Genomic DNA, 24,301 nt, shown 5'->3' with positions numbered 1-24,301 from the left:
ATGGTTTTAAACATACAGTACACACACACACACATTACAGGCATGATCAGTGATCATTTGAGCTGCTTTAGCTTTTCCTCCAGTCTCTTGTGTCTAACATTAGTGCTTTCAACATTTACTCTGTGTCAATGACCCATCTCCTGGTTGCCTCATATGCTGACTGACTGTTCTGTGACTGGAGGTCAAGGGACTGTCAGTGTAGAACAGAAGAACTCCCTGACATTAACACACTGTCACTTTATGAATTCTGCAAAAACACGCAGATCCTGTTGTCTCAAAGGTCCTTCAAATGGTCTGCTCCAAGACCGGACAATTTATGTTGTGAACAGATTCCAAAATGTTTAAAGGGCAGACCAAGTGCTTTCCATTTCCCATAGGTTCAACATGATTCAGCTACACCACTTACTTCTGCCTAAATGAGAGTTATGGTATGACATGTTGAATAAAAGTTTAAATTAAAGTCTTACTTTGCCCTTTTCAAGTCATGTCTTGTGTGTGTGTGCTTGTGGGAGTGTTGTGTGTTTTAATTTATCAGGCAGTCGGGGATGTGACACACAGATTGTGTTTGCACTGCTGCATCTGTCTTAATAGAAAAGGCAGAGTGTGACTGATAGCATAGTGAAGTGAGAGCAGTCCTCTGTCTCTGTTTCCTCTTTTCCTTTTCTTTCACTTGTCATTTCTCAATCTCAACCATCTTCTTATTCCTGTTTTTGCTTATTTCCCAGTAATGACTTGTCAAAGAGTAAGACTCCCTCACCCTTTTATTTCATTGCTGATTTTCATATGGCTTGGTTGTACTTTTTTTTTAGTCTTCATCAGTATGGATGCTTATGCACATTTTTTTATTGAAATCGTTCTTTTATGTCGAAGTCTACTTTGTCTATTAAAGGAAAAAAAACACATTTAGCAATACATACTGTGGTAGCTGTGGGCTATCTATAGGTATTCATGTCTTGTAACATCCCTGTTAGGACAGTGTTCAAATAAAAATGTTCATGGTAGAGGATGGTATGAGAATGGAGTATAAGAGTATTTGGATGATGCTGATTTGGAGACCATCCAATCACATGTGAAGTGGTTCCTTCCTCCTGCCTAAAGGAAAGATAGGGCAGCCGCAACATCCTGACGCACCCTCCACTTCCCACCATGCAGGCAGATTGACACAGTCCCATTATATCACAGTCTTGGGTAGATAACATGTCAGCTTGCTTGTATACATTGCAGAAGAATGTCTGTTTAGTATGCATTACAACGCTGCTGTAATACAACACAAACAAATCTACATCTTACTCTCTCATAATGTCTGTGATTGACAGGTAGACACGAAGTCTGTCAGCAGACGGCAAAGCTCTTCCTCCTCTGAGTAATGTCAGCATTTAGTCAGGATGATACTTATCTGAATTCACAAACACACACACGGTTTGAAATACACTGGCAGAAACAGACCGTGTAACATAATGCCAGGCCAACAGCTGCTAACCTAAACCCTGCTATATGTTTAGGTGTCTGTGTGTGTGTGTGTTCTTGTGTCTCTTCAATGCTGATTTGGAGACCATCCCATCACATGTGAAGTGGTTCCTTCCTCCTGCCTAAAGGAAAGATAGGGCAGCCGCAACATCCTGACACACCCTCCACTTCCCACCATGCAGGCAGATTGACAGCCTTGAGTGAATTACCAACAAGAACCTTTTCCTATGCTTTAAAGGTCACCTATCATGCTATTTTTAGGCAATAGCATAGGTCTCCGATATATAAAAATATATAAAAAACATGTCTATGAAGTGTTTTGCTCAAAATACCAAACCGATCACCCATTGTAGCCATGCCTCATATCCCTCTATTTCACTTCCTGTTTCAAAAGTGCTGATTTGGGTATAAAGCTTAAAAAAAAAGAAATTGATAAAAAATAAAAAGGAGGGGGCGGAGCTCATGCGGGACCCGGCAGCTACTGTCTAAACTAAATACTGCCGTGATGAAATGCCGTATCATGGATTATCAAGGATTATTTCTGAAACAGTATGGAGCTCAAAGGCTTTCTCTCTTGCCGGTTATACCACAAGGTGAGTTCCTTTTTATTTCCTGCTTCTTCACACACATGCTCTCCAGTACAGGTTAGCTCTGAGTGTTAGCGATGCTAATGTAAACATGCACCGACCATATTACGTCCAAAACAGTCGGGAATTGTTTCTGATAGCAACGTTTCTGATAGGGCCGTGGGTGTAAAGCCAGCCTACATTTCCGATATTACGTCATATTGGACGCAAATCTGGATCAGCTCCGTTGTAGCCCCGTTTTTAGAGATTTGGGTACGGAGGAAAAGAGAGAGAGGGTTTAATTTTCTGACGCTGCGTGAGTTCCCTGACACACCGGGGACACATTTATGTATAAAAGACATCAAAAAGTGCATTTTGCATGATAGGTCCCCTTTAAGTGGCTCATATTATCCTAAGAGCTAGATACAAAATTAATTATTTTTTTTCTTTTTTAAACCACCAATGTGTTCCCAGAGCTCTGATTTATTAGTTAAAGGTCCCATGTCATGGCCATATTACTGACCATAATTCCATTGTTGAGGTCTACTAGAATAGATTTATATTGTGCAATTTTCCAAACTCACATTGGTTTCTCATACAGCATCTCTGTATAGTATGTGTATTCACTCTCTGTCCTAAACGGCTTGTTGGAGCTCCTGCCCCCCCCTCCCTGTGAGCCCACTTTGCTCTGATTGGTCAGCTCGCCCACTCTGTTCTGATGAGTCCACCACCATTACAGCGGAACATCAGAGATTATGTGTTACAATGGCGTTAGCAACCAGAAAATAACACCAGTAATGACAAACAGATGAGAATGCTGCGACTGCGTGGGGTATGGGTGCCGTGTTGGCGGGACGTTGCGGGGCTCGCTGCTGCGAGGAGCGGACAGTGTGAATTGGGTTCATTTCCTGCTTGCTGCGTGGGGTCTGCGAGACATCGCGAATGGACGCGGGAAGGGGGGGGTGCTGAGGGGGCTGCTGCACCCCCATCTACGAGGCTCCACTAAGCACATGATTGTATATTGAGTGCTGACATAATGTTTTTCAATACTTAGCAGCACATCAGCCAACCTGACTATAGACACTGATAAAGAACTGCAGGATGACATGTTGTCTCCACTGCACAGCTACAGAACATAAGGTGTAAGTACTTTCAAGCATCATGAAACTGATAAATAGAATTTAGATTGTAAAAATTGAATAAAGTGCATATATTATTAAGAATAATAACATTTGAAAAAATAGTTAGGGTTGTGTAGTGCAAGAAAACAGAAAATGACATTTGAAAAGCATGAAAAAGAGCAACTGTCGGCATATTCTTGCAACTGTTGATGTTTTTTTGACCTGCTATGATGCTAAAGTGTCTTTGATTAAACCATAAAACACCTTGCTCCCTAACTGAAGGTTTCTCTGGACTGGAAGGTTTTTGTTAAACACCTTATATTTCAATGTAGAGGGTTTATCTGTGTTTTGTGTGTCAGAGGGCTCTCATCTCGTGCTGAGCTTACTGACCCACTTTCGCTCTTATCTGCCCTCTCCCTCCGGTCTGCTCACACACTATCACAGATCCTTGTGTTCACTTTTTATTTATTTTTCAAATCAAATCTATGCTTTAACCCAAGACTATTATTTCCCCCCTCTCTTTCAAACATCTGCTGAGAGTTAAAGGGGACCTATCATGCAAAATGCAATTTGATGTCTTTTATACATAAACATGTGTCCCCGGTGTGTCAGGGAACTCACGCAGCGTCAGAAAATAAAACCCTCTCTCTTTTCCTCCGTACCCAAATCTCTAAAAACGGAGCTACAACGGAGCTGATCCAGATTTGCGTCCGATATGACGTAATATCGGAAATGTGGGCTGGCTTTACACCCACGGCCCTATCAGAAACGTTGCTCTCAGAAACAATGCCTGACTGTTTTGGACGTAATATGGTCGGTGTTTACATTAGCATCGCTAACACTCAGAGCTAACCTGTACTGGAGAGCATGTGTGTGAAGAAGCAGGAAATAAAAAGCAACTCACCTTGTGGTATAACCGGCAAGAGAGAAAGCCTTTGAGCTCCATACTGTTTCAGAAATACTTCTTGATAATCCATGATATGGCGTTTCATCACGGCAGTATTTAGTTTAGACAGTAGCTGCCGGGTCCCGCATGAGCTCAGCCCCCTTTTTATTTTGATCAATTTTTTATCTTTTTAAAGCTTTATACCCCAAATCAGCACTTTTGAAACAGGAAGTGAAATAGAGGGATATGAGGCACGGCTAGAATGGGTGATCTGTTTGGTATTTTGAGCAAAACACTTCATAGACATGTTTTTTAATATATTTTTATATATCTGAGACCTATGCTATTGCCTAAAAATAGCATGATAGGTCCACTTTAAAGAAAACTTGCTTTTATAGACTGCGTCACACAGAGGTAATCTGGTTATTCGTGATATTTGATTAATGCCACTTTACTTGTGGAAGCAAATATACGAAGACTTTTGTGTCTTCCAGTAAATTTACTCCGATAAAATTACGGGAAACAGCCGGAGCCTCTCAGGGCGCTCAACAGTGGAGAAAATATACTACCAGATGTATTGCCATATGTTTAATAAACCTCCATTACCTCTTTTTGTAACATCCTAAAACTTTAAAATGAAATTCTTAATGTTTCTACCAGATGTATTGCCATGTAATACACCTCCATTCCCTCTTTTACCTCTTTAATGTTAACACGTCTTCTTGTATGCGTGAGAGCTTCTGAATGCACACTTTAAATGTGTTTCTTCAGGGCGCTCTGTGGCCATTTGTTTCTCCTGCTGTAGCATTCCTCTCTGCTGGCTCATTGATTCCTGCGAAACACAGAAAGAGCATGCAGGCCTGAGGTTGAACATGAGGAAGTGTGAAGAAGTCCGTTAGCCTGCAGGAAAATACTTTACATTTTTCTCACAGTACAGCGAGTACTGTACAAAGGCTAAAAAAACAAGAGGGGGATATTTTATGCGTCTGCTGTCTTGATATGGGCCGTGTTGTTGTACAATAGCTTCTCTATGGGAGGCCTCTCCTCCAGGCTGATATGTTGCCTGTCATTCTCCCTCTCTCCTCTCTTTTCCCTCTCACTCCTCCTTCCCTTCCCTCTCTCTCTCTCTCGCTCTCTCTGTTTCTGTTCTTTCTTCCCTCTTTTCTCTCCACTGTGTCACAGTCACTCATTCTTCCCATAGAATCACTGCTTTGCTGTTGTTCTGAGTCTCAGACATAAGGGCCCATGCACGCACAAACCCATTGTTGTACTATGTAGTAAGTATTTGCACATAAACATTGAAACAGGCCTCAGATAACGTTCACTTAGTACTTGTTTTTTTCAATGTATCTGCATAATCTTATCAGGTAACTTCACCCTTACTATTTTTGTCATGATGTTGGAATTTTAACCTTATTTAATCGGTATCAGAATTCCTTTATTTGTTCCACAAGGGGAACATTTAGATTGTTACACAGGGTGTCCGCGGGGTCTTAAAAAGTATTAAAAGTTGATAAATCAATTTACCGAAAAGTAAGGCTATTAAAAAGTATTAAACGGCATTTCCCAAGGTATTACATTGTGTAGCTTGTTTCCAATAAGTATATCAATTGTCCAAAGAGGTTGTATTCTACAGTCTGCCTGAATGTAATCATTGCGTAGGTGTGTAGTGTGATTCTGTGTAGTTTATTTATGGCATCCCGTTGGATATGACGTCATCTGAACAGGACATCGCACGCTCACTGCTTGATAGCGCGCGAAGGTCCGTTTACGCCGGTTGTTAAACAACATCGTTATGGGGAAATGCAAGTCTGCGTCCAAATGGTTGGAAGATAAGGAGGAAGGACAATCAATACTGTATATAGTCAATGTGAGGTAAAGTGTGTCGCCAATGTAACCGGTTAAAACTCCAAGTGGCGATGAGGTCTTAAAATGTATGGAAAGGGTCTTAAAAAAGGTCTTAAAAGGTTTTACATTTGACTTCAGGATTCCTGCATATACCCTGTTACAGCACAAGTAAAGATGGAGACAACAAATAATAAACTATTAGATAAAAGGAATGCAGATAATGTATAAAATGTATAATAAAGAATGAAAGGTTATTACAATTGAATAGTAAGACTTGGCTAAACAGTGTTGGTTGCTGGCCCCAATATATAATGAATATACTACATTTGGTAATTGAAGAATTGTGACCAAGATACTCAAACTAGACAATTTCTTAATGTTCTCAAACCAGATCTTTGGCATTTCTGTATTTCAATTGTCTATTTTCATACAGATACCAATGTATTTGTAATAAGCTAATATTGGCCTGGACAATTGAACATCTATCATCATTTAGACAAATCAAACAAAGTTATTTTAATTGATCCCTGTAGGGCAACTTTCTCCCTTTCTTGTCTCCATTGTTGGGTCAGAGGTCAGGCTCAGTAACAGCTTGATAGCTGGAGAGCTCAGGGCCTGGGGTGGATACTTGCCATAACAGGGACTTCTATTTAGACGGACAATCTTGTAGATTGGCATCTGCTATCTGTTCCACTCTGTCCTCTAAGACCAACAGATAAAGCATGGTCTGACCTATATGCTGTGATTTAGGGTGTTCATGTTTTCCGTTAGAGATGGGCAATGGCTGAGTTCTGCATGATTCTAGCTTGTACATATACTCATGCATGGTAAGTGACAGACATGTACATATACTCATACATGGTGAGTGACAGACAAGCAGGTCCAGACTTGCCAGCTAGCTAACCGCTTTAGCTTTGTTATGGAGTATTTCTCAGGCTGACTATAAGTGTATGCAGTACATCGTGATATATAGTGAGTCGTGATTATAAGGGGAACATTTGGCAGGCCCTAATTTGTCACAGTGTTTTTTCACATTAAAGCAAAGCAGCGTGTCAGTTGTAATTTATTAAGCAGCTCCATGCAGGTTTATATGAATTATTGTGCTTTATAATGCTGTGTGTGAAAGTCAGTAAATGCTCTGTAAGAACGTTGGGCCCTAATGCCTCCTATTATTTACGGTTGATTAATTAATCAAGAGTTATTTAAAGTCGGTTACTAGCTTAATAAATGTCAACATAGTGGACAATAACCGGTGAACTGAACACACATTTGGGCTTTTTGCTATGCAAACCAATACTCTGTGGTTTGAGGGTTCAGTACTTTAAGGAAACCCGTGTCTCCTGTATTCACTTCACACATGTTGACAAATGATACTCACAGTTTGAACCGTTTTGAGCATGTTAGTGCAGAAAATCTGTCTTAACAACCTGAATGTTTCTCTGTTTGAAATTGAATAATAATTGAAAAATGTTTGAAAGGTGATACATCTTAAGAACACAGCTGTCAGTGCTGTGTGACTGAACTGGGTTGTTGTTACTCTCAGCCTCCTTAATTTGTTCCTGTCATACTAACCTCTTGTCTTTGTGTGTGTGTGTGCAGGTGTGTGTCAGTGTGTGTGTAGGTGTAGGTGTGTGTCAGTGTGTGTGTGTCTTCTTGTGTATGCTGCAGTCCACAGAGACAATGCCAGGGCTTAGCCGTGTCTCATGATTTATTCATAGTAAGAGTGGCTGTGCAGGTGTGTGTATGCGCTGTTGTTGGTTTGTGTGTGCAGGATGCTTATCAGGGTTTTAAAACCTTAGGCATTACGATACAAGCTAATCAATTAAACTGATGGTATTAACATGTAGATATTTGGCTAGATGGAGAAACAGAGATAAGGGAATTGATGAATTTACACCTTTTTGCCTTTTTCACTCATCTGTCTTCTCTTCTTCCTCACAGGCAACCAGACAAACTGGTGGTGGTCTGGACGCGCAGGAGTCGGAGGAAATCCTCCAAGGTTTGTATTTGATGAGTGCCATTCTAAAAGAATAAAACAAAAATAAAGTTTCTCTTTGCAACTATAATGCTCTGTTCTTTTGCCCCCCCGCCCTGCAGGCCCACAGCTGGCAGCCTGGCATCAAAAACCCCTACAGAGGTGTGGTGGTGTGGCCTGTCCCGGAGAACATAGAGATCACGGTCACGCTTTTTAAGGTGGGCTACAGCCTTTACACTAACACTGACACACACCTTTATGTGTTTATCAGGGTTCTTACGGTCATTAAAAACCTGGAAAAGTCATGGAAATTCAAAATGCAAATTCCAGGCCCTGGAAAAGTTATGGAAAACAATATATTTCCCAAAGTTTTGGAAAAGTCATGGAAATGTAACTAAAGTTGCATCAAATATAATTTATATTTTATCTAATCGCCAAAATAGTAATACAATAATGATAATAAATACTGTATCGTATAGTAATGAAACGTGAAATGGCATTTAACTGACGAGGTATTTTGCTGGTGAGAGAATTTAGTTGCTTTAGTGTGTAGAAGCTAGTAAGCCTACTATTTGATTTGTTTTAGATAGGACCAACATGTTTCATATGCAGACCTTATTTTCCTGTTCCATGTTAAAATAAACCATTTTCAGTGGTACCGCTGAGAAAGAGTAATTTTTTTGGGTCATGGAAAATTAGGTAAAGGTCATGGAAAAGTCATTGAAAATCATTGGTGAAAAAGTGTATGAACCCTGGTTTAAGGTGGACCAGGGATGTTTATGAAACATCAGGGGCTTTATGCCGTTGAATAGTCCATTCGCACCCTGTCTTGAATTCGGAGATATAGCAGCATAATGTATTTATCTTTTGATATATATTTTTTAAAACTGTATATAAGGGCCTTTGTTATAAACAAGTATACGACGAACAATTTTAAGTGTAAATAAGAATGTATTTCTGAATGGAGTCTGCCAGGACTGTTGATGTTAAAGGAGTTGGGAGAGTATTTTATGACTAAAAGGTCTGTATACGTACAGAATAACAGTTGTGTCTGTAAATGTCTGTGAGTGTACAGACAGTATCTGTCACTGTGCCTGCCTTACTTAAACATGCTGGCCTTGGTGCTGACAGGCTAGCTTGGAGCCCAGTGTCCTGTTACCTCTGCGTGTCTTCACCAGACCTCCTGCCACACATACCGACGTACCTGCTTCTGCTTATAACTTATAAGGCATACTGTGTTGTCTGTTAACAGTATAACCCAACAAATGTGTATGTGGACTGGTTCAGTTAGTATGCTTCTCTTGCTCTGTTGTACAGTGTCCCTCTGTTCCGGGCTAACTTCCACTTCCTGTCCCAGAGGAAGTAATAAAGCTGTTTTTGTAATGAGACCCAAAGCCAAGCCACTGAAGGCACAGTTGAGCCACATCTGGTTGATAAAGCCACAAATTAAACAGCATTCCCTCTCCTTTATCAGATGCCCTGCAGTCTTTGTTAGAAAAGTTTACTTCCACTATAGTGCTCTAGTGAAAACTAAGTTATTTTCTGACCATTGGGTGATACACACCACCCTGATTAGATATAAAGTGGTGTAGAGTTCAACTTCTCACATGGTTTGCTACTACTTACTTGCCATGTAAGGGAATAAAAAGTAATGATATTGCAGACTCTGATGCAAGGCTTTTGACCATATGTCTCGCAGGTCCGCCAGCTTTATGTACGTGCCATTCTAAGTTAAATAAAGTACCCCTTTTAATTTTAAATACTACTGCTTTATGCTAGTCTAAATCTGTAAAATTGTAGTAACCCACAGTTTAGATCTGCAGTGAGTCGACTGAATGTTGGAGCTAACAGTGATTTAAAGATGCTCTCATACCGCTCTCTGGCCTGAAGCGCTGCAGTGAAAACAGCTGAGCTCAGCAGAATTACAGCTGTACCTCAGGGAGATGAAGTGATGAACACCAGCAGGCAAGCCTTAGCTGGAACTTTTTACACGGCGAGAAAACACTGTATATGTAACGTAACTTTACTGGGAGCGCTCTGCCGACAGAATCGATCATAACAGAGACATAGTTAAGAAAGCAGAGCGGGCACTTTGCACCAGCCAAACCTCAGAAATCCATTTGGCTTGTTACATTTTACACATCTGCATTTTCCAGAACTGTAGAAGCTTAATCAAACCTTGTTATGTTCACAAAATCAATTTGTGAGGAAATAAAAGAGAAGAACGGTTGTATACTGTCACTTGTCTGCAGCGTGTGTTTACCAGCAGCACGAAAACTCTGCAGACACCGTAAAGTGAGAAGACATCAGGCTCTGTTGGCTTCAGCAGCAATTTATGTGGCAGTGAAACAATGGAAGGATGAAGCAGCTGTGTGAGTTGCTGTGTGTGTGTGTGTGTGTGTGTGTGTGTGTGTGTTTGCGTCCATGTGGGTGTTGTGTCTGACTGATGTGCCAGACTGCAGGAATATTGATTTCCTGGGGCGTGTCACAGGCACAGTCAGACCGAAAGGCTGTCAGAGTTTGCGTGTGTAGGTGTTACACTGTGGCTGCAACAGCCAATTATCCTCAGTATTGATTCATCACTTTGTTTGTAAAAGACAAAAAGAAATGGCATCGCTTTAAGGATTCAAAGGCTTTATTGTTTTCTGCACAAGAGCTACAGAATCGTTTTTTTTACATTACATTGCATTTAGCTGACGCTTTTATTCAAAGCGACTTACAATAAGTGCATTCGACCAAGAAGATACAAACTAGAAGAAAACAGAATCATATAAGTACATCAGGTTTCATAGAGACAAAACATTTCAAGTGCTACTCAACTAGCTTTAGATAAGCCAGTCCTTTGTTAGTATGTAAGTGCTTTGTTAGTAATTCTATCGCTCGAAGTGGAGTCGAAAGAGATGAGTTTTCAGTCTGCGCCGGAAGATGTGTAAGCTTTCTGCTGTCCTGATGTCAATGAGGAGCTCATTCCACCATTTTGGAGCCAGGATAGCAAACCAACGTGTTTTTGCTGATGGGAACTTGGGTCCCCCTCGCAGTGCGGGTGCAGCGAGCCGTTTGGCCGATGCAGAGCGGAGTGCACGTGCTGGGGTGTATGGTTTAACCATGTCCTGGATGTAGGAAGGGCCAGATCCATTCACAGCATGGTACGCAAGTACCAGTGTCTTGAAGTGGATTCTAGCAGTTACTGGAAGCGAGAGCAGGGAGCGGAGGAGCGGTGTGCTGTGGGAGAATTTGTGAAGGTTGAAGACCTGACGAGCCGCTGCATTCTGGATGAGCTGCAGAGGTCGGATGGCACATGCAGGTAGACCAGCCAGGAGGGAGTTGCAGTAGTCTAGGCGTGAGATGACGAGAGCCTGGACCAGAAGTATCCTCCTGATGTTGTAAAGAGTGTATCTGCAGCAGCGGGTTGTAGCAGCGATGTTTGCAGTGAAGGACAGGTTGTTATCTAGGGTCACACCCAGATTCCTTTTTTTTTTTAGCCCTGAAAACTTCAAATCCCAGGCTCCACTAACAATGCAACATACAGTATCGCACAAACATAAAAAAATAAAGTGAAATAATAAAGCCGAGAAGGTGCAGAAAGTTATTGAGCAATAGTAACATTGTTACGAGAGCCATAATCTGATTTTAATGGTTATCCCCAAGGTGTATCATTTGTGAACATTTGCATCAGAGATATGTTAGCAGCTATGTCCTTTTTTGTATTTGAACCTAATAAAGGATCACACTAACAATCATATAACATGATTTAGTTGTTGGTGTTATTAAACTGGTTAAGCTGTGCATTGTGAATAAGCTCGTGTGCACAAGAGGAGGGGGTTGATTACATTATATTAGCATGTCTTTGTGTGTCGAGCAGTGATTTGTGGTTGCGTGTATGAGCTCCTGGAGGGCAGTGAAGGTCGTCTGTGCTCGGCTGCCTGCATTACTGTCTCCTCTCAACACCGCGCAGATATACAGGCAGGACATGAGACATCACAGAGACAGTAATACAGTATATCAACAGAGACAGAGAGAGAAACATCCGTAGTTTTCTATTTTTCTGGCTTCTCATTTCAATATTTGTGTATTGGTGTTCCTGTCCTGTTTCTTGCCCATTTGCAGAAATCTAGTTTACAATCAAATCTATGGTAAAACACACTTGCACAACATTTATTACAGTCAGTCAATGGATGTTGACCTGGCAGAGTCAACAGCTTTTTATGAATTAAAAGACACCTCATTAAATCAAAACATTTAGCACGTGTATGAGAAGGGAAACCAGGTGAGTGGGTGAGTGGAGCAGAGCAGATGCGATATCACTCAAAGCTGATTTATTTTTGTTCTTGCAGCTTTTGTGTTGGAAGTTTTCTGGAAAGGTTTTGATAATATAAACTTTTCAATTAACCTCTTTAAGATTGAGCAATTGAGTGTTGCCTAAGACAGCCTAGATATATTTTTGTATGTGTTTTTTCATTCTCTATCAAATTACCATACTGTGGTTGCACTTCAATATTCTGTGTATTGGCATATAGTCCGGCAGTGGCTCAGTCAGTAGGGGCTTGGACTGTGAGCCGTAGGGTCGCCGGTTCAAGTCCCCGACCAGACCTAAATATGGAGTGTGGACTGCTACTTGGAGAGGTCCCAGTTCACCTCCTGGGCCCTGCCGTGGTGCCCTTGAGCAAGGCACAGGACACCCCCCTTCCCCCCTCACTCCCATTGCTCCCCGGGCGCTGTACAATAGCTGCCCACTGCTACTAGTACTAGACTCCTGGTACTAGAATGGGTTAGAAGCAGAGAACACATGTCACTGTGACATGACGGTGTTTCTCAATCGCGAGTAAAGCTGCTTCAGAGCCACTATTTCAAGCATGCTACGTCATCGAGTACCGCCGAAGTACTGTTCCAATCTCCAGTATACTTGGAAATCTACCGAGCCCGGCGTACTCCGTTTGGAGAAATATCGAGGCTGCACATGAGTAGACTCCGCGGTCTTAAAATCCCCACAATGCTTTGCGCACGGACCAATTTCCCCAAATCTGTGGCGGAAGATGTAAGAGGCGGGGCCTCTCATATGACGCACACCTGCACACTTGCTAGCCTGTTCCACTCTTCGTTTTCCGAATGCCAGGAAGTATTCTTGACTCGCTTCTGAAGCAAGATGCTCGGCTACCAAGCAAGCGTACTCGTGATTGAGAAACACCCACTGTGTGCTGTGTGCTCTGCATGTGTGACCATTACAGAGGGGTTTCATCCCTCCCATTCTATTCTATTCTATCGTTTTAAAACATTGCTTTTTATATCGCCCTTGCAGGACCCCCATGCAGAGGAGTTTGAAGACAAAGAGTGGACATTCGTCATTGAAAATGTGAGTACCATTTTGTGTTTTCTTTAACCTTCAGAGGGGGGGGAAAGGGTACCGTATGATTAGATGCCTTCCTGAAAGGTATTTACAATGACTGATGGTGACAACCTTTATGTAAAACACATATAAATCTGCAATCTCAGCTGTTTTCTGGGTGAATCCTCTTTGTATAACATGTGCAGGTTCTGCCTCCTTGTGGTCATACTATGCCATTACATGTCTCTCTCTGTGTGGAGTGTAACCCTCAGTTTAAACCACATGTGCCTACTTTCATCATGTTGGCATACATGCTAAACCACAGTGAGTCAGGTGTGTGTTTGTGGGTGAGTTTGTGGTATTATCAGCCTGCATACATATTACCAATTGTAAAGGCCACTTCCTGAGGCCACAAACGTTGTTACTCATCCACCAACAAGGGCTGGCTGTAGTTATGTATCTATTTATATAGTCACTCTTTTATTTGTTCAACAACATTTTTACAATTCAACTTATAATGTTTTCTTAAATGTCGGTTATCTATCACACTGCTGTTCAAGGCAACCGAAGCAGAGGGAGAAATCACTGACTGTTTGCAAGGCAAGGACAAACGCATGCGATGCAGTATAATATAAAAACTAGGGCTCACAGTGAATAATACAGCGCAGGGAAGGAGAAGAGAAAGGTGTTGATGGAGCAATTTGGAAAATGGAAGGGATGGATTGGATTGAGTGAGGAGGGAGAAAAAGAGAGGAAAGTGTACCAGTGGCCAGTGATTCACTGTTTTATACATCTGCTGGAACCAATTTTGTGATATGTTGTGCTTGAAAGATACTCATAGATAGATAGAATGGGAGGGATGAAGCCCTCTGTAATGGTCACACATGCAGAGCACACAGCACACACAGTGACATGTGTTCTCTGCTTTTAACCCATCCTAGAACCAGGAGTCTAGTACTAGGAGCAGTGGGCAGCTATTGTACAGCAATGGGAGTGAGGGGGGAAGGGGGGTGTCCGGTGCCTTGCTCAAGGGCACCACGGCAGGGCAGGAGGTGAACTGGGACCTCTCCAAGTAGCAGTCCACACTCCATATTTAGGTCTGGTCGGGGACTTGAACCGGCGACCCTACGGCTCACAGTCCAAGCCCCCTACTGACTGAGCCACTGCCGGACTGTTGAGATGAACAAGGCCATTGTACCACATATTAGCCTTTCTTGTTTATCTCTTGGTAGAAATGTGCAGTTATTCCAAAAATGATTGGCTATTGCTTTCTGTGTCAGTGCTGTGATGTGGTTTACTCCTAAACTCTCGTAGTGTTGTCCACATTAACATCAGAGTGTTATTGGAGGAAAAACACTTCTGCACACCAAAGTGTCTCTCCACTAGTTTTGATGGAGATACATTGGATGATAATTGATTTTGCCGTATGAGAGCAGAGGTCAGGATTTCCCACAAGCAGGGCCTTTTGACCTGGTGGGGTTTCACTTCAGCAGGTTGCCCCCCCCCTGCTGGATGTACACTGAGACATATCCCAGGGTTAGGGTTAGGGTCGCATTTCAGTGCAATTCCTTGAATTTTGTGGTCAACGTTTTGAAAAAGCCCGTTGTGCATGATTACTAATGAAGTCTTTAGCATGTCTGTCACACGGTACGACTGTTACTGAGAAATGCAAGCCTCGACACGCCTTGCTTAAACTGCCGTTATGGTAAGAAGTGAAGAATGTCATTCACCATCAAGGAATAAACAGTTGATACCTGTGGTTTGTTTTTGCTGGCATGCAAGTATTATTCATTTTATAGCTGTCTTACACAGTTAAGTAACATGTATTCTATAATTCTTGCGAAACATTAGTTAGTTTGTTAGAAACTTTACTGACTTCACCAGACAACATGTATTACAAGTAAGAAACCGTTAAAACATGGGGAGAGCTTGGAGTTCGATGATTTGCAGTCAAATGAAAGATAAATGGGTCTATTATAAACAGTCTGAAATGAGGAAATTCAGCAAGGACTGGGGTCAGGATGTGAAATGTATTATTTGTATGTATCTAATTTAACTTATTGGGGACACATTACAAATTCATGGCCCAAGTTTTAGGGGGAAATGGATGGGAGAAATGAGATGTTGCGTCCACTTTGACTGGAATGAATCGTTAGACCGTGGCATTTGAAGGGGTTATTTAAGGGAATAGGATGAGCAAAGAACTCTTAAGTGAATACTCCGAGCTGATGGACTTCAGAATGCTTTGATGTGAGTCACCAGTGATCAGCAGGGACAGACCTCTGAGACTCCTCCACCCTTTTTTAAGAATGCAGCAGAGTTGGCTGAGTGCTCGGGCCCCTGTCACGTTCTGTACACGTCAAGCTCAAAGGCACGACAGCAGCACACACCGCTCTACCTTTCTCTCTTTGATAGAAAGCTGAGAAGACAAGCAGGTCAGCCGGTGCTCTCCGGACAGAGCGTGGGAAGAGAGCGAAAAGAGAGCAAGAAAGGGAAGAAAAAGACAAGTTTGTGGGTTTGCCTGTGTCTCTGCATACCTGACTAATGACAGAAAGATCAAAGCCACAGCAGAACCCTGACAGCAGGAATGGAGAGGAGGGAGGAGGGAGGAAAGGAAGGAGGAGAGGAGAGGAGAGGAGAAGGCAACCTTATACCCACACACTGTGATGAAGAGGGAGGGCAATGATGGCAAAAGAAAAATGATGTGATTAAGGTTGAAGGAAATGGAAAGCAGGTGTATATAATGATTGCTTTAGGAGTTTATTTTCTCCATTTAGTTTAATCCGTTTCTTCTATAAGGTGACTTTTATTTCTCCACCTTTTTATATCTTCATAAATATCCTCACATCTCAAGCTTTCTTATTTTGCTCATAACTCTAGTGTCACAGGTATCATGTCAAAACAGTGGCTCGAAGTCTTGACCTCTTTGTCTCAACATGTTTTCAAAAAAGTGTGATTCCACTCTTTTTGGCTAGGCGTAATACCTTTTGAGGTAGGTTTGGGAACTAGACAAATGAACGCATGGAAGATTGCAACTTTTTTAATGAAAGTCTGACTTTTTTTTCCTACATAATTACACTTAAAGGTAGGGTAGGTAAGAATGGAGAAACCAGCTCGAGTGCGCTAGAATTTGAAAGTACACAACCGGAAAAAATCTGCCCCTTCCTTCAGACTTCCTTACAGAGCCCCTCCTCCAACACACACGAACGCGCACATGACCAATGAGGGCACGAGATAAGTTTGTGCACAAGATGGAAGGCTGACAGGCAGGTAGGCCGTCCAGTTATTCTAGCTGGGTTTTTAGTCTTAAAGTTGCATGCTGCTTTAAGCATATTATCACAGAAAGTGCACATGCAGTGTGTCTATGTCCATACATAGAAACATGAAACAAAAACAATTAGTTATTCTCAGCTTCACCAACAGTACATATTTAATTGTGTTAACAGTAAAGCTACTATAAATATTATTTTCAAACTGAATGAGTTATGTTTCAGGCCCCAACAACATCCAGTGTGCCAGGACTTCGATATTTAGGCTGAGACACTTGTCCTGATACCGCTATAGTGTTTGGTTTTCTTCTGGTTTTTAGTCTTAAAGTTGCATGCTGCTTTACACATATTATCACAGAAAGTGCACAAGCAGTGACAGCGTCCATACATAGACACATGAAATAAAAACAATTAGTTATTCTCAGCTTCACTGACAGTACATATTTAATTGTTAACAGTAAAGCTACTATACATATTATTTTCAAACAGAATGAGTTATGTTTCAGGCCCCAACAACATCCAGTGTGCCATATGTCGATGGCTCCTGGTTTCTGAGCAGAAATGAATGAAATATATTAAATGACCACAAGAGGGCAGTCTACCCTAACATCTGTGAAATCCCTTTTCAAATATGCACAGATAAATCTGTTGGATCCCCCACTTATGTCACCCGAGTGTTTGACTGTGTGTCAATAGGAAGGGTATCTTAGTGTGCCTGTGTTACTGTGTGAGTGATGAAAGCTATAACAGTATCCAAACATATTAGATGATTGTGTACATCTCGCCATATTTTCTCCTCACTTTGCATGAGTGTATAGCCAGTTCAGAGCTCCCAGCTCACACTCCCCTCTCCTTACTGGTATCTAAGCTAATATAAAGTCAGGAAGGATGAATGAATGCGGCACTGCTCTGAGCAGGAGGTACAGAAGAAGAGGTGAGTTCTCCTGACCCCTCATCAGACGGCGCAGGAGAAAGGGGAAGAATACGCCATTGTGCCCGAGCGCCGGAGATGATGAAATTCAAGATCCCCGCGCTGTGGCTTCGTCTTAATCTGGGGGCCCAACCTCGCACTAGGCTAATCCCTCCCCGTCGAATTACTGGCCCTGGTTTGATTGTATTTTGTCATTGAAAATGGCAGTGTCAAACACTACCTTTTTCTCTCCTCTATTTGTTCGTCTGCCAAGGCGAATCGCATAATCAAAAGATGGAGAGAGAGAGAGCGAAGAAGAGGAAGTGGAGAGAGAGAGAGGTGGCTGGAAATGGCTACACAGTAGTATCTCTAAATTGCATGCTACCCTTGCCTTTCACCCTTTTTCAAATAGGACGCGTATTATCAAAAAGGTGGGCAAATTGAGAGTCAAAAGATTGGACGGCTATATTTGAAGCCATTGTGCTGACAGGCTCTTTTGTGTGTGTGTGTGTATGTGCATGTGTGGGGGGTTAATGTGTGTATGAAAGTCAGTATGTATGTGTGTGTATTTTCTCTGCGTTTGCATATCAACCAAAGCTGGAGATGGTAGACCAACTTCCCTCATCTTCAAAGCTTTGTGGGAGGATTTAAATAACGCACACATACACACACTGGACTGTTGTATTTAAGTGAGAAGCTATCATGTCTGAATACATTGAATATACAGTGATACACACTCCAAGCCCCCCCTCCGAACTCACACTCAACCTTTTTTTCACTCGCATTACATAAGTGTCATTCAGAAATATAGGTGTATATATAGCTGCTGCTGACAAACCATTGTTTACACTGTTTGACAGCCTGTTGTTACATGTTTCCATATAGTGAATATCTGTTTTAAAATGGCCACAATAAGAGACTCATGGCTTTTTTATCACCTCTTTTCAATACTCATAACCTACACAATAATAGAGTAGTTAAAGATCATGGTGAATACACATCTTTTCTTTGCTTAGTTTGAATTAAATGTAATGTTCTGATGTCCAAGTGTAGGCTGTGTGCAAAACCGTCCACTTTTATACGGCATGTAAAGACCTGTGTTGGACTATTTTAACCATATACAGTATATTTAGGATATATTTGATCATGGTTTATGGAAGTCTGTCACCCTTTCTGCCATGTTGTTAGTTTTTCTTTCCCCTTCTCCATCTCCTTTCTCTTTTCCATTCCTCTCTGAGTTGATGTCCTGTCTATTGTGGACCACATCCAACTCCATTAAGGCCGTATCCACGCCACATTCCTCCCACTTACGCACACTCATACAGTCACACACTGTCACATAGTCGTCTCACCGCACACACAGTGAAAAGCCACCACACACACAGGCCGACCCACCTCCATCACCTTTACACACACCCTCTCTGAATTGTGCCCACAGCCATGGTGTGTGTGCACCCCCCCCCCCCTCTTCACCTCTCTCTGTCTGGAACACATTACGTAGGCCAGTGGCTTGTGAGCGCTGGCTGGGCCTCGGGGAAGAAAAACACAATTATTTCAGCCCTTGGCTATTCACGCAAAGGTGACAAAAGCTGGTATGAAGTATGAAATCCCCAAAGTTTCTCCCGTGCCGAGGCCGACAAATTGGGATTAATTTGCGCTCGTGTGCACGCATGTGTCTCCAAAGTTTTCACCTTTTGCTCGTTTCTCATTTCTTAAATAGTTTAGAGAACTCAAAAGGCCTAATTTATTTTGTTCGGAAGAAATGTGTCTATTGTTGGTGTGTTCATTCTAAATAATATATGCATTATAGTTTAAAACTGGATGTAAATGTGCGTGTGTGTGTGTGTGTGTGTGTGTGTAGGGAGGCGGAGGGATTTCTCGTATGGGATCACACATTCACACACGCTTCCCAAATTAATTTCATCTAATTAATCGCCCTGAGGAGAGGCAACAGATGCTGCTGATTACCCCCCACGCTGGGACCCCTCCCTACACTGGCACATACACACTGCCACAAAACACACAGTGAGCTGGCATTAAGCACACACACAGACTATTACAACACTAAAAGCTGCCATTTCCTGCCACTACGCAGTTAAAATGTATTATTTTTGTTCATTGAAGCACATACGGTATTATGGGCTGAATAAGAAAATGATGGCACACACAATATAGAGCAAATTACACTGCAGAATTAAGCCCCAAGACAAAAAATCAGCTATGTAAAATGTGTGTGTGTGTGTTTGTATCTTGCTGTGTGTAAGTCTATGGTGGTGAGAAGCTGCACTTGTGTCTGTGGAACGTTGTAGTTGTGTGTTAGGGTGCTCTGTGTGTGTGTGTGAGTGTTCGTGGTGGCTTGTCGGTGGCTGTGGAGGCCGGGTGGTCCCTCCTGTCGCCCTAATAGGCTTACTGGCCCCCTAATCCACACCACACCACCCCGTCACATGGCTGGTCTGCTGACTAACTGCCACCACCGCCGTGAGGTGTGTGTGTGTGTCTAACTATGTCTCTGTGCAGGTGTCGTATTTGTTTGTGACCATATCCGAATCTGAGTGTGTGTGGGAGAGTGTGTGTCAGCCCAAGCATTTGTATAGTACACTCATCTATTTATGTTTTCTTTTAGCACACACACTCATACACACCCTGCCCTGCAGAGCCTTTATCGCTTGGCACACATCATATCTTCTATCTGTGTGTGTGTGTGTTTTTGCTTACATGCATGTGTTTGTTAATTAACTGATTAAACTGTTGCCCCCGATGATGTGCAGCTTTGCTTCTGTGCTTGCGTCATCTTTTTCATATTGTCTCTCTGTTTATTTGTGTGTGTGTGTGTGTACGTGTAGCTTTGTGGCTAGTCTCTCTGCGTATTGTTTTGTCTGCTTAACTGTTTTATCTCTGCCCTGTTTATTCTTACGTCTCTCGTCCTTGTGTTCTGCTACGCCCCCTGCATGCTGCGTGTGTGAAAGAGACATATGTTTGCAGTGTGTGTGTGTGTGTCACTGGCATACATCTGTGTGTGTGTCTTGTCTTTACGTTTGCATGTGTGACTTTGTATTTGTGTGTTGTCTGTCTCGTCCCACTGGTCCAGGTTGTGACCTCGACTTTCATCTCCTTAGTCTTCGGCTCCTGCAGCCCGCTGCGCTGCGCTCCCAGCCAACAACACAGCAGATGTCACCACACACTGCAGCAAACACACACCCAATCATACGTACACTCTCACACACACAAACGGTATATAATCTCATACTCAGACACATCCTGTTGCACACACGCACATAGATACTTTTTTTTAGCACATATACACACATGCAGAGTCTAGACAGGTTTTTGTTTTGCCTCATACAGTGGGATATTTGACCCCAAAATAAACATCAAAACACTAAAAACACCTGGGAAACATCCGTATTTCCACCTGTGCTTCCTTCTCATGACAGTCTGAGTTTGTGTGTGTGTTTTGACTGGAGATCAGACTGAGGGTAATACCACGTGTTCAATATTTTGGCCAAACTTGATTGGAGTTGAATGCATCTCTCCACTGTGAGAAATACACTTGACACACAAAGGTGTTCTCTTTTTATGTCTCTCAGTCTTCCATTTGTAATAATAATTTCTAAGAGCCACAGTCCTGATAAATCGTTAAATATATAGTAATTGTGTGTTAGTGACTACCACGCCCTCTGTTATCTCTGAGCTCGTCCTCTGTCACTCCATTGCTTCACATCCTGCCACCTCGGCCCGCTCTAATCAGACACTTCCTCCGCCCTCTTCGTCCTCATCTCAGCTTGTTTTGAAGTCATGTCTTACACCCCGATGATCTGCGGTCAGACAGTTGTGGTGAGACGTGAGGCCGATTTGGACAGCAGCAGCGGAACAGTTATTATCTCCATCTCTCGGTTATTTATTTTTTCTCTGAGCGACTTAAGATGGCTGCTAGCGATGGAGCCAGGCCTGTGTGGCCCGCAAAACACTGTCCCCTGCAAATCCCCCTGTTTATCCACAAGCTTGACCCGCCGGGCCTGCGTGGGTGGGTCGTTGGCCTCGGTAGGATCTGCACAATGTGTGTGTGAGTGTGTGTGTTTGTGGGTGGTGGTGGAGAAAGGATATGTGTGGAGAGGTTTGTGATGAACTCCGGTTACACTTGTGAGCGGGGTGACCCGTTTGACATTATCTCGTCAAGATCCGCTCGCAGGGAGTCCGTGCCAGTGTGTTTGTGCTTATGAGCATTTTATGAACACACACACACACACACACACACACACACACACACACACACACACACACACACACACACACACACACACACACACACACACACACACACACACACACAGTGACTGGCAATCTGAGGCGACTGTTCTGCTAAGTGGCAATGAATAGGGTCTTGTGATGTGCTCTGATGCCAGCGCTAAGCCAGCCACTGACAGTTAGACTGATCCCCACACATGTCTCTGTCTCTGTTTGGGATATAAATCTGTACCGCACCCACACAGGAACGGGTCAAGAATTCGAAGGTGTCTTGCTGTAAAGGCTTACACCCATAGGTGTTGAGGAGATGTGACGAAGGACATATTTCCTCTATGGGAGAGATTCTCATATCGAATGTCTCAAAGTTTGCTTACACATGTTTTTAAGCAAAAGGGAATCTATCGAAACGCACCTAAGCGCAGCACACATGGATTGAATTGATATCCCTCTGTTTTGATAGTCTTAAGCACATCTAGTGTTGACAGAAGCAGAGGCCTATGGAGACAGTATAGTGACCTTTGCCCCACTTATCTATTGTTGGTTATGAGTCACTTTGATCTGCCAACTAAAGTTTCCCAATGTCACTCCAAAAAAGTATCATAAAGGATATGGCTCATCCACAGTGTACACAAGTGGATATTAAAGGAAGCAGTTTGTGTTTCTGTGAGTGTTTTTCACATGTCGATGCCATAAACAGAATTGGGGAACCCTATTGTTCTTTCGTGGAAAAGGAATTTCAAAGAACAAGCGCTCACCCTTGCACACACACACACACACATGCACACACACTAAGGCACACCAGCTCCTTATCCAATCCCTCCACTAATTCCCCCTTGGTAGAAGGTGTTCATTGTTTCTCTTTCATTCTAATCTCTCCCTCTCCTCTTTTTAAAATCCATATTAGATTCTCTTTGAGTTGGCCACAATCAGAGGCACTGGTGCAGAGCATCACCCTGCTAATGCTCTTTGTCTCCCCAGATTTGTCACTTAGCATGGAGAGTACACCTTTGTCATGGAGCGGGCTGGGAGAGAGGCAGACTCTCACTCGGGGCAATTGTTTCTTGTCACAGGCCATCTTAACCCTCCTCCCCCTTAAGCAAATCAGCTTTGCTCTGGATTAGGGTCCTATCATAGCTCTGTCAGATCTCAGCAGCCTGCCTAAAAACAAACAGATCTGTAAAGTGAGAATTGAGTGGATGCTGAGATTTACATTCCCAAAAGTCCCTGTGTTGTCTTCACCTGGAAATCATCAGTCGATATCTCTGGAGTAAAGACGACTGAGATCTTTGGGGAAGTTTATCAACCAAACCCTTAAGCTTCTTAGCATCCTGTTATCTAGTAGTGATGCTAAAAACAAAACGGGATGAGTAACACCATACATTGTTAGGAATGTTATTGCAACCTTACCTTACCTAACCTTGCCTTGTATGGCTTTGTCTGGCCAACAGCTGCTTTATCAGAATTGAGAGGGTGAAGTGAGCATACATGGAAGAGAGTACTCCTGGGAAGGCTAAGTCCATGTTTTCCCCCTTTACTCAGTATGTCCTTTCTTACACTATATGAATCACTTTTTTACTACTAAGATTTAGTGTTTTCATTAGTTTGTACATGCTGGAGCTTATGTTCTCGGGTTCATAGCAACAAAAAAAGATTTGTCGGACACACACACACACACAGACACACACACAGACACACACACACACACACACACACACACACACACACCTTTTATGCACTCATATATTGTCCAACTTTCTACATTCACACACAAGGACACTGGGCATGCACACACATCTACACTGCTGTCCACCACTGTGGTGAATGTGCCGTTCTGATATCTGAACGGCTGCTTCATGCAGGAGGAGTAATCAACCGCAGATACAGTATAGTTAGGTTTTGGCTCTGTGTGGGTGGGTGTGTGTGTGGGTGTGTGGGTGTGTGGGTGTGTGGTGTGTGGGTGTGTGTGTGTGGGTGTGTGGGTGTGTGTGTGGGTGTGGGTGGTGATGTTATTGGCCATTTTAGGCCTCTGATGGCCGGAGATGGGGAAATCGTTGGAAAAGTGATGAGCAGGCACTTCATAGACCAGGGATGAACTCCTGCTATAATCCCGTCGACCTATCTCTCTCCCTCTCTCTCTCACTCTCTCTCTCCATCTTTCCCTCCCCCTCTTTGCCTCGTCTTTCTTTCTCCATCACCCCCTCTTCCTCATTTTCTCCATCTTTCCCTCTCTCTCTTCTTTCCTCCCCATCCGTCTCCTTGATTTCCACCTCTCTGTCTTTCATTTTCCGTCTTCTCTACCCTTCTCTCTTTCCATTTCTTGACCACCCACACCCCCCTGTGTCCCTCTCTCCAGCAGAAGTGCAGAGCCAGGGCTTTTGCCTGCTGGTAATTTATTTTCCCATTAGCCCCCTGTCTGAAGTGCATGCTCTAGGTCTGAGTGTGTGTGGGGGCACTGAGGGGCCGCCCAAAAGAAAAACCCAGAGAGTCGACGAGAGGAGGGCACCCTGGACTCACTGATAAGGAGAGGGGTGAGGCAGGGAGGGAGGGACAGAGAGGTTATGAGATACAGGCTTGGTGTCCATCCAAGCATTTTTATAACTAATTAGAAAAACTAAGAAAAAAGGCAGATTTTAGTTGAACTTTTTCTGCTGTTGAAATGATTTGCAGATAAGTCAAGACAATTGAGATAAT

The 24,301-nt window shown here is 42.8% G+C and overlaps 1 protein-coding gene across 1 annotated transcript in view; it reads left to right on the top strand.

The window, feature by feature from the left end:
- The window catches only part of ehbp1 (EH domain binding protein 1), a 155,468-nt gene that overhangs the window by 11,023 nt on the left and 120,144 nt on the right, over positions 1-24,301 (top strand). Inside the window, exons 3-5 of the mRNA XM_034135961.1 lie at positions 7,830-7,887; positions 7,986-8,081; positions 13,160-13,213. Coding sequence (XP_033991852.1) covers positions 7,830-7,887; positions 7,986-8,081; positions 13,160-13,213 — 208 coding nt within the window. The remainder of the gene's footprint in view (positions 1-7,829; positions 7,888-7,985; positions 8,082-13,159; positions 13,214-24,301) is intronic.

The sequence above is a fragment of the Trematomus bernacchii genome, unplaced genomic scaffold, assembly GCF_902827165.1.
Source record: "Trematomus bernacchii unplaced genomic scaffold, fTreBer1.1, whole genome shotgun sequence".
In the NCBI taxonomy this organism is placed as follows: Eukaryota; Metazoa; Chordata; class Actinopteri; order Perciformes; family Nototheniidae; genus Trematomus; species Trematomus bernacchii.
The sequence above is the reverse complement of the archived record's forward strand: the minus strand, read 5'-3'. Positions and strand labels throughout refer to the sequence as shown.